The sequence below is a fragment of the Notothenia coriiceps genome, unplaced genomic scaffold, assembly GCF_000735185.1.
Source record: "Notothenia coriiceps isolate Sejong01 unplaced genomic scaffold, NC01 NC01_scaffold00007449, whole genome shotgun sequence".
In the NCBI taxonomy this organism is placed as follows: Eukaryota; Metazoa; Chordata; class Actinopteri; order Perciformes; family Nototheniidae; genus Notothenia; species Notothenia coriiceps.
The window spans coordinates 2,259-13,803 of record NW_011340150.1 but is presented as its reverse complement, the minus strand read 5'-3'; the positions used below and the strand labels follow the sequence as shown (position 1 = coordinate 13,803).

The 11,545-nt window shown below is 36.9% G+C and overlaps 1 protein-coding gene and 1 non-coding gene across 2 annotated transcripts; both read right to left on the bottom strand.

Moving 5' to 3' along the window:
• Window positions 1-4,710: 4,710 nt before the first annotated feature.
• Window positions 4,711-4,782, bottom strand: trnap-agg (transfer RNA proline (anticodon AGG)). The gene has a single exon. It is a non-coding gene; the product is annotated as a tRNA-Pro (tRNA).
• A 1,829-nt stretch (window positions 4,783-6,611) lies between these two features.
• LOC104944069 (guanylin-like) lies at window positions 6,612-8,330 on the bottom strand. Its single transcript, XM_010769545.1, has 3 exons — window positions 8,259-8,330; window positions 7,873-8,059; window positions 6,612-6,937 (listed from the first exon to the last, which is right to left on the bottom strand). Exons 1-3 carry the CDS (start codon window positions 8,328-8,330, stop codon window positions 6,867-6,869), a joined length of 330 nt encoding a protein of 109 aa, XP_010767847.1. The 3' UTR covers window positions 6,612-6,866.
• Window positions 8,331-11,545: the final 3,215 nt, after the last annotated feature.

Below are 11,545 nucleotides of genomic sequence, written 5' to 3'. Positions count from 1 at the left end.
GCCGTCTTTTTCACTCAATTCTGCAATAGGTAGATCTCGCCTTTCACCTAGGCCGAGGTCGGTGATCTTGGGCTTAAAAAGGTTGGTGACCACTGGTCTAGATGGTGTTAGAAGAGCCCAATATAATTTAAGGTGGTACTCTGTGTAAAAAGTTTGAGAACCACTGGCCATCTCACTTGCTCTATGTCACTCATACACTTGAATAAACATGTGCAAACACTTTCATAACACCCAAGGACACCTTTCCCATGCATAGGGGCAATATAGGGAACAATTAAAACAGTGGATTTAGTGAGATATCAGCCGGGGTAAGACAAGACAAACAACAGTAAATGGACTACAGAAGGACACAAAAGGACACAGGGTACAGTTTATATTATTCTTGGGCTTTTTTCGACTACAAGAACTCAGCGCACCGTGCTTTGAAGTGGTAACGTATTTCAAAGGTTCTGGATTTGTTTACAAATCTAGAAACTAAATACAAAACTAGGACGATATGAAGATCTGATGTCAAAAATAATTGTGATAAATGAGACAGAACTGGCCTGTCTGTGAGCTCATTTTATGTTGGTTTGATTCTTCTGATAAAGGTGTATCTAAATAATATACCACCATATGCTATTGTCATTAGTTGTGTCCCTGTTCTTCAAGCTAAGGCATTAATAAATTAACAACTCTTGGCTTACAGAGTGGTAACATGAGACCGATTTTTATATATAAAATATAAATATATTTTAATTTTATAATTTATTTTAAATATGAACAATATAATAAAATAAATGGAAATATATACACCGGCAAATATTTAATATAAATACCTTGTGTGTGTGTGTATAGCTATTGCTTTATCTGCTTAATGTTATTTTCATAAGAAAGTTCATGATTATAAGTATTTAGTATCATAACTACATCTTTGATGTTAATAAAAAATCAAACCGTTTGAAAATTGGTTGAAAATTGAGCAAGCTATGGTTATTTAAATAGTAAACCATAATGTTATGAATGAGAGCACTGCCTGTAGCAAGATGGCGGCCATGTAGCAACGTCGGTCTCCATTGGCCAGCAGCGCGGGTGAGTCATCTAGTGTTTATATATATCTATGGTCAAAACTCTGTACTCAAACCGGAAGTACTCGGCCTCACACCCACCCACCGGAAGTTGATATACGCCATCTTGTGCACAGAGCCTATTGTCCACAAAGTATCTGATGTGAAGAAGTTCATCTCTGCTATATTGTATAGCAGAGTTGGTGCGGTCGGCTTGCATGTTGCGAACCATGTACCATGCAAACGGCAAAAAGTAAATAAACACTCAAAGACATTCGGAAAAGGGCAAAGTTGGAGAGGAGCCAAAAGACCATCTTCACCGGCGCATATAATTAATTTGAATACATCACATTGGGCTTTAGGAAATCCTAATGAGTATTTTTAAGTGATATTTCATAAACCAATCAATTAGTAAACAAAATGAATTATCCTATAAGTGCATAATAAAAAGTTACTGGAAATGTACTTTATTTACTTCGGTCAGAATTCATGGACCCATTTTTACAAAAGTACCAAAGAATATTGAGGGTTACAATGTTCCAACTAAACTGCAAATACTGGAACAAACAGTTACTATGGATGGCAACCATTTTGAGAAGTCAATATCCACATCTACTGGTATTTCCAGTAGCTTAGTTGTAGTGATGCATTTGAGACAAATCAGTGACAGTTTATTACTTAAAGCTTGTGACAGGCACACACAAATCAACATTACTCAATCAATGCTGGTCCTTCAAAGTCAATAAGCGCGGGTGAGGAAAGTGGAGTTTAAGGGCTTTGTAAACCCGACAGACTTCAATACAGTCAATACACACATGTTTTCAGTTGGTTTTACTCATCGCTTTACCACAAAAAAGCTGTGGCCATGGACCAGACCTGCCAGGCCTTCCTGTGTGGGCCTTGCATGTCCTCCAAAAGTCCAAAGACGTGCACCGCAAGGTGACGTTGAAACTCTCAGTCTTTGATGTTTATGTGATCGTCTGTTGGTTTGTTAGCCCTATCATACAGACTGACAACATGCTCCTCTAAGTGCATACTGGGATTATCTCCAACAGGATAACTAGAAAAGCTGAAGGAGGGAGGGTATTTCTTATCAAACACTAGCTGTGAAAATAAAAACATTCCTCATTAGGTGAAGATAACCTTAAATAACTTTAAATGACATGTTCCCAAGGGAATCTCATTCACTAAGGGCTTCTTTGGAAGGTTGTCAGGGTCTTTATACAGTAGGGTGGAATTAGTTGATACTCTCCATATAAAGAGGAACTTTTCATAGAGCCTTGTTGTTTGGTGAATCTGTGTTAGAAGCTTCCATTGTCATGGAGGCATCCAACAGAAAAAACGTTAAAAGATAATCAACAAGACAACTACAATTATCCAGAATGCTGCCACCAGAGTCCTCACCAAAACTAGAAGAATTGACCACATTGCAGTTGAAGCACTGGCTTCCAAAGAATACACTTCAAGATCGTACTTTTACTTACTCGTCGTCCCAAGGGTCAGAACTAAATTCGATGAGGCAGCTTTAAGCTTCTATGCACCATAAACCTGGAACAAACTGCTTGAAAATGAGTTCTTAAAGATCAAGGTTAAAAACTTTTCTTTGTAATGCTGCCTATCCACAGATGCTCCAATCGGGCCTTATCATCAGCACTTTCTGCTGCGATCACTCTTTTATCCCTTTTATGAATTGTATTTTTGTTTTTAATTATTGTTAATGCCTAAGCAATTTGAATTGCCTTTGTGCAATTGACAATGTGCTATATAAATAAACTAACCTTAACAAAGCTGTTGTTTTAAATAAAAACACAATTTAATGAAATCAAATGCAGAGGATATATCAATATGCTACAAGCATGCATTGAAGTTCTCCAAGTATAGAAAACATAGTTTAGTAAATTGTGACCTCTGGTGGGTATTGAGAGGAATGTGCACACTGGGCAGAAGTACAACTACAGCAAAACGTACCAAAGGCACTAAAAAGTATTTAGATTAAAAATAATGACTCCTTCACTTAATGTATGTTACATATCACAGTATTATTTGTATTGTTTTTGTTATGATTAGGGGTTTGAATTAGATTTTATAGCTGTAGGTGGTAAAGGTGCTAATTTAAACCACACACACATCATTTGAAAAACAACCACACTAAAATCTCTATCTGATTAAACAAATACATAAAAGATAAACAAAGCGCCTAAATACAAAATAAAAATATTGAGACTCAAAAGGAAACAAAAAGAAAACAAAGAGACACTACAAAATGAGTCGAACATAAGAAACAACCTACAATACCAACTCAATTACCTGTAGACTTAGCATGAGGATGCAAGAGATGTAAATGACTACAAAGAGACTCAAAATGAGCAGAAAGAGAACAAATAGGCTTAACAATTATTTGAAGATTAATGCAGGAATTGTGTGGCCAATACATCTAATAATACAAACAACACAGGGGGGGAAACTACAAGAACAAACCAATCACAAGGTAAGGTAGGCTACTACCTATAAGAATAAAACAATGACAACAGAGACATTCAAAATGACTACACATATATTTAAAAACGAAAAGGGGCTACAACTATTACTGAAGATTAATGCACGAAAGTCTTGGCAATAACTATGATAGCTTGCCTCTTGCATCTCCAAGCGTTCAATCCTAGTGTTATCGGTACCTGGCATTTCGTTTGAGATGTGTATGTAACACAGCTTGATAGCGCACTAAACATACCTCAAACAGTCGGCTCCTTATCCTGCGGTTGAAAGGCGTTGCAGAGTTTGTGAAATAGGTTTGTCTCACACCTGAATGAACATCCGCGCTGTAGCCTATTTAAATTGTGCCCGGATGTGTCAATTGGTTGGTGAAAGTCTAGCAGAATTGAGAAAGTGACGCAATATGACAGTTACCAGCCAGGTAAAAGTGACTAGGCAGGGCAACCTACAAAACAACTGTGAAGGAAATTCTCCCGATGTTTGGCTGATCATATCAGTGTCCTTACACTTCTTTTTTTCATACACTTGTTAGTCCACCTGGTGAGTTTAGACCAGTGTTTCTCCAACTTTTTCATACCAAGGACCACTTAACCAATAAAAAAACAATCGCGGACTTGCGGACCACCTAACTCCACAAATATCCAAAAACGCATCGTTTTTTAGAACAGATTACAAATCGCCTGAAAATTGTACAAAGGTGGCAACCTGTGTGACGAAGGTGTTGCACTGGGCTATATTATGCAATCGAAAGTAAGCTCGCTCCATTGCGGAGATATTCCCGCGAGAGTGCTGAAAACTAAATAAATGTATTTATTTATTTCAAATGTGAAATGTTACCAATATACTCACGGACCACTAGGGGGCGCTCACGGACCACCAGTGATCCGCGGACTACACTTTGAGAAGCAGTGGATTAGAAGTTACACAATGTTGTTGTTGTAATTGTGTGAGAAATGAGAATACCCTGCAACATTAAATTCATTACATGAGTGTAACTAAGTCACTCAATGAAGTCAAGTAACATTCGTAAACAAGGAAAAGAAGAATGAATATATTTGTTTTAAACTCATCAACATACTGATGTTGAACAGTTTCATCGTGTTGTTGAGGCATTATAACATGAACAGACAAGTGGATCATTTTAATAATCATTAAACTTCTAAAAACAAGCGGGCTCGTCCGGGATTTGAACCCGGGACCTCTCGCACCCTAAGCGAGAATCATACCCCTAGACCAACGAACCGTATGACTCATATCGAAAATACAGAATTTTGTTTATACCAAAAATACCACTGACTTCTCTCCTGTTTGATTAAGTTAGATATTTGTATTATAGGCAGAACAGAGATGTAATGTAGTGTGCCCCACAAACATTCATACTTTTATTTCCATTTTAAGTGACTGCAGTATCATGGCGACCCATGTCTTTGAATAAGCGAATCAACATTCGAAAGTAACTGCAAAATAAAGAAATGGGTACATAAACGTAAAAACACCGTTGCAACATCTGTGTAGCTTACCCTACCTAAGCTAAGGCCGACTCCCAAGCAGTGCTTGTCGGAAATCTTTAGTTACCGATCATGGGACCGTCACCTACCAACCGGCAGAGGTCGACAAACGTTGAAAAGAGGAAACATAGATCCAAAGAGGCGACAGGTCTCCATCCAGAAGTGTGTCTGTCACTGTTTCAGTCATTTTTCATATATATTTATAATAGCCATATCCAAGGGTGGACAGAAACACATAACATAGATGTCAAGTGTAAAGAATAGATTAATAAAATTAATTAACAATATTCCATTGTAAATCCATAAGATGAAACGATACAAATAATGTGAACATGGGCTTTATACAAAATGAACTAGATTAATGTATTTTATTTCTTTGTTATTGTTATTTAATTGTATTTTGTTTAATGTCTGTAACTATTGTCTACTTGCTATTCATTTCCTAATCCTCTTATTTCTTTATTTTGATATTTGTAATTGATACCGCCTTGTCAAAGTAAAACATTTTAGCTAAATGAAGGTTACATTAAAAAAAAGAAGTTCTTTATGTATGCATGGTTTTTTAAATTGTCACTTTCTGTATTGGGATTGCTTTTTGTTATTATTAGTGTAGTTGTCTCAGTAAGTAAGAACATTGTCCCGGCTTCATATCTAATTATTTTAATGCACGGGAACCCAAATTAGCCACCATAAAGCACACTGATTGTTGAAGTTGATCACTTTGGCCTGTGCATTAACTGATCCATTGACAATGTGTTCCATCTGATAAATGTGAAGCACAGGGAATAGGAAAGCAGGTCACTGATATCATGCATATCAACCTGCTGCTCACTTACAAAGCCCTACATAACCTGGCACCCTCTTATCTGGCTGACGTTCTTCAGGAGTATACCCCCTCTCGCTCCCTCCACTCCTCCTCTGCTGGTCTGCTAACCGTCCCCACCACACGCCTCGTCACCATGGGTGCTCGGGCTTTTAGCTGCAATGCTCCCAGACTCTGGAACTCCCTCCCCCCGCACATCCGACAGTCAGACGCAATCACCATATTCAAATCCAAAACCCACCTGTTCAAATCTGCCTACTCACTGTCGTGCTCCCCATTATATGTTTCATTTGTGTCCACTTCATTGTCTCCTCCATGATTTCCTGTTTGTGTTTTTAACATGTTCTGCTGCCTATTAGCGTTTTCTTTGTTTAAACAAATTGTACGGTGTCCTTGGGTGTCATGAAATGCGCCTAAGAATAAAATGTATTATTATTATTATTATTATTATTATTATTAATGTCAGTTCCTAAATACTTTTTCACAAATTGTGTGTGTGTATGTGTGATTTTGTGTTTGTATAAAAAGGTGAGACGTGTGTGTGTGTGTGTGTGTGTGTGTGTGTGTGTGTGTGTGTGTGTGTGTGAGCATTACCTTATTCTTGAAACATCAAGTAAAAACTGCTTTTAAGGATGCAAAGAATACATATTTTTATTATCAAGAAGCTGCACACACTCAATAAATAAAAAGTTCAATAAGAAGACAACAAAGTAATATTAAAATAATGCAAAACATCTGCTTTGCCATTTTAATTTAGCATCTACCAAAACTTGTAAAAATGGTCAAAACCCAGTTTTACATTTTTTGATAAGCCTATATATCAATTAAAAATGTGTATGTCGACCAGTGAGCCATGAGACTCATTGCGATTGGTTAGGTGACAGGATGTGTATTGCCGAAGTCAATGGTTGCCATATGAATGTTAAAGAAGGATGTAGGATGACGGCCCTAAAGGCTCTCAGTCAGACGTGTGTATGTTTCTAGCAGATGGCAGCCTCAGTTCAGACACCCATAGCAGGAAGGGTTGACACATATCTCACAAGGATCTGAAGACGCCATGATAGAGGCTGGAAAGTGCAAGAAACAGAAATAAAAACATAAATATTAGTCTGACTGGAAATGAAAAAGTGAAGGTTTTTTTCCCCCACCCAAGTACCAGGTTTTCACTTTCATGTAATGCTGTAACTTTGAAAAACGAGATCCGTTTTTGTATCCGTCTCAATACACCCAGGGAGGTTTAATTCAAGTCAGGAGCAAGGACATTTCTGAGTGATAAAACAGCGTCTCTAAGAGCCTGTGAGATTGTTTCCTGTATGAATGTAACATAAGATTTTATTCTTCTCCCTGCTCCTTTTCGCTCAATGGTAGAGTCATGTTTTGTGGCAATTATTCTACATTTGGTTTTGCGTACCATGAGCGGGACAAATAAAAATGAAATGAAATGAAATGTACCAAAATCCAAATGTTAAAATTGTTCTCACTGAGCAATTCTGTGGGTGGTAAAGCAGGTCCTTTTATCAGGAATAGTCAAAATTGTTGTTTTCTTGCTGAAAGTATGTCTCACTTTCATGTCTGAATGAATTGTTGTACAGTAAAAAACAAATGAGATGTAACTCATTGATTTACAAACTGGGCAGCCAGGCTAAGTTTTCAGTGCTACGCTATTGGCTAACCAGCTAACTGACACAGCTCCTTCATCAGGGAAGTGTTTGGTTGTGTTAAGCATATCTCTTTGAAAGACAAAACACAAAAGAGCTTGTTCCTCTCTGCCATACAGCTCCATTTGTGTGCAAAAACTATTCAAAACACATTTATGAGTGAATCGATATGTTGCTTCACTGTAATGGACATGGCTAATTCGATGTGCTGGTTTCTTCAATATTAATATTTGCACTGAATGTGTATTAATTCACCACTGAAATTAGGCGCCCAAAATGCCTTTTTGTCTAGTTCAATTAAGAATAGTTTTTTAACAATTATATTATTTTTTGCAAAGTCTTACCTAGTTTAGAGAAAATGATGCCTGTCCCCTTCCCTTGGCAAACTGGCCGAAAGACTTGAGGCAGGACAGGATTAGCACAAGCAGCTACCACGCTCGTCTCAGAGACGCGAGGGCTAACGTTGTCATCTAAATCCATCAGTTCCTTCAGCTGCTTCACTGCCTCCAAGGGGAAGACCCTGTCTCCAACCTAGGGGAGGACAAGAAAAACTGTGAGGCGCAAAATAAATCATGCATAACTTCCAAAAGAAAGGGGATGAGAAAGAGACATTTAGATGCATTGGTGTCAATAACTACCATTCAGATGCATTCAGAAAATACTGAAAAATAGAAGCAGAATGAGTGATAAGATGACGAAGGTCAAAGTATTTCCAAGAACAAGTACTCACTTTAACCTTCACACCCAGAGCTCCACTGCACCCACACAGCACCAAAACAAGGATAACACTGAGCACTCTCATTTTCAGATGATGCAAGATGCTTCTCAGTTCAGAGGAGAGGTTCTTCTGTGTCTCTGGATGTCTGCTCAGCCTCTTATAGGGAGTCTGGACAGGTCAGTGAGGGATTTATTGGCTAAGAGTGAAAGTAGGGGGGAAACTCCGTGGCTAAAAGATAACCAAAGGTATTGCCCACTGTTAGAGTTCTGGATCCTCTTTTTAGTTTATAACCATAATCCTTTAGAATATTTTATAATGTTTCCTCCGCCAGCGCTATACTTGATTATTTACTTTGGGTTTCATTCTTAAGCATCAGATGCCTCAATGCCACCCCATAAATCTCTCTCCCACAGGTATTCGCCACAGAACCGTCTGATAAGGGAGAGGCCATACGAACAGAGCTGACCAAATAAGTCACTTGTTTGCAGAGCTGTGATATTATGACTCTTTGCTGATGCAAATGGCAACTTCTTTGTTTGGTTACACAGTCAGGAAAAGGCCTTTTAATGCACCATAAACTGTCAAGTATCACTTATGTGTATTCACGTCATGGGAAGCTTTATCCCAAAGTTTGACAACAGATAAGAGTTAGTGTGACGACAGTGTCAGTCAAAGTCTGGAGCTGCTCCATCCACAATTAATTGTAACCGACTGTGTGAACTGATTATTTCAGGAGTCACATCAAGGTCAGAAATTATTATGTGTGAATAATGTTGTGTTGCTGTTCTAATATTTTAATTCAACTTTTTATATTTTTATTTTATTTCCTTTTTATCACCACTGTAAAGTGTCTTTGAGCACCTGAAAAAGTGCTTAGAAATCAAATGCATTATTATTATTATTATTATTAATATTATTATTATTAAAATCAAACATATTCTGCCGGTTCACTCATGAAATCAAGGTTTTCTTATTATTTTATATTTTGAAATCTCAGACTTTGCTGGATCTGTACACAATATCTTTAACTTTAAAAGACAGTTGTTGTCTGGGAGTCTAGCATCACGGTATTATGGTAACAATTTTCACTTAATGTCCCTCACACACACAAAGACAAACATACAACATATATTAATGAAAACATTAAATAACTGTAGAAATAACTGTTGGAAAATCCACAAAGCGAATATTTTGATTTTCATTGTTGAATTGAATTGATTTATTTAAAACAAGGGAAAGTGTTCATTAATCAACATATTAAAAACATGTAAAAGTACTCAAATTAGTTTTCACCGATAGTCCCTTTACCAGATGGTGATAGACATCCTAAAAGTAATAATGAAAATACCACAACATCGTTATACCATTGTACATATTTACAATAGATGACATAACTGAATACAGATAAGAGCAAGTCATGATAATAAATAAAACATTCACAATACGCACTCATACTAACACCTACACCCACACATCAGTGCTGACACTGTTGATTATTAATTAGCCATAATACTGTGCTTGAATGTGTAGTAGGATGAGGATTCTCTTATTGGTTGTGGTATTGAGTTCCATTGATGGGATGCATGGAATGAAAAGACAGCCTGGCTGAATGAACTTTTCCTAAATGGGATGGTGCAGTCTCCCCTAGCCGCACCTCTAGTAGCCTTGGTTGAGGTGGACTTTAGGATTGTACACATATCATACAACTATTACGTTTTTTGATGGTCCACTGGACATTACGGTGATGAAATATTTTTTCAAAACCCACCAAGGGTTGTAGTGAGACTTGAAAGTAGGAAAAAACAGTGTTGCAAACTCTTGCTTCTTATGCATTTATCTTTTACTCTGATTAAGTTTGTACACCTCAGGTGTTTTTCGAGATTTATGGTTGTTGACCTTTGAGTTTAAAATGAGATTTTAAAAGAAAAGTCTGTTATTGGTTACCCCAGACATATAGTGAGTATGCCTTGAAATTACTAAGCTTTATTGGAAAACAGAGAGAAAATATTATCATGGGAAATAAAACGGAGAATAGGAATTAGGCAGGCAAAATAGTGTCATTTGAGAAATATGACAACATTCACCAAAGTTTCACCAAAAATAAGAATTAAAAGCAGGAAAAGATGTTATATTTGATCACAATTGGTTTGGTTTATTTCATTTCTATACAACAATTTAACCTTATGTTTACAGGGAATGTTGACAAAGCATGCACTTTTACCGCAACCCCCTTTTAATCGTTAAATATGACTGGAAAATATCGTGTCAGTTAATAAAACACAAAAATGTACAGGTACAGGCTCAGTGCTCGGGGACCATCAGTCACTCACAGGTAATAAGGGCCAAAGCATAGGGATGAATTATGTAAATGACGTAACGAAGTTGCCTTTATTAAAAAGAATAACACAATTAATGTCATAGTTCAATTAGATAAATAAATACTTTATTTCATGTTATTTTATAATCGTTAAATATGGCATGATTTAATACAGTTTGTTTTACATGTTAAATCGATATGCGTATATATTTCTTGTGCCTAGGAACTAATGTTTGTTCATGTGGTACTGCGTGTTTTGTTGTTACACTGTACAACTCAACGTGGGTTGACGTCTTTGTTTGAAGCTCTGCTGAAGTCTGTGACAAAGTTTTAATGTAACAAGAAGTCTGTGACAAAATTATACAGAAAAGGAACTAGATTAATCTCCTTTCACGACAAGCGGCCAACGAGGTATTTGTTTTATGTTTTAATTTTCTTATTTTCATTCATATGTGTAGCACAATATGCTAATATGTTTGGCTATGTATACGTGTCATTCCGGTGTTGTAGTTTTCACGGCGTAACGGAAGAGGGGAGGCTACAGGATGAAAACTCCCAAGAAATAAACGCCCGTTTTAAAGAACCAACCTGTGTCTGTGTCGTGAAAAGAGCTACAAATGATATTGTCATTTGCCCACAAGGGCCCTGAACATCAAAACTGTCGCTCTGACAGAGGAGGCCAACGAACATTACCGTACAAAAATGGGTTTTGAGTGTTTTAATTATCACTCGATATAGAACCACGAAAAACATAATGAGGTTGGAGTGAATCTGGTGGAGCATAATTGAAAAGATGACATCTTAATAATAGCTAAGAGAAAAACAAATCTCCTCCTATAGCTCAACGAAGCTGTTTCTTATTTTTTGCAATGCCTTGTGATGTCTATTTGTTGATGCCGTGTACCACCAATATGTCACTATTTTATATGAAAAATGCATTGCAAAACATATATATATATATATATATATATATATATAATAT

Bases quoted from the DNA above. Each gene is read 5' to 3' on its own strand.
- LOC104944069 (XM_010769545.1), bottom strand. From the start codon at position 8,330: ATGAGAGTGCTCAGTGTTATCCTTGTTTTGGTGCTGTGTGGGTGCAGT. The intron at 8,060-8,258 runs GTGAGTACTTGT...GTCCTCCCCTAG, and splicing joins CTCTGGGTGTGAAGGTTAAA to GTTGGAGACAGGGTCTTCCC. The intron at 6,938-7,872 runs GTAAGACTTTGC...TGCACTTTCCAG, and splicing joins CATCATTTTCTCTAAACTAG to CCTCTATCATGGCGTCTTCA.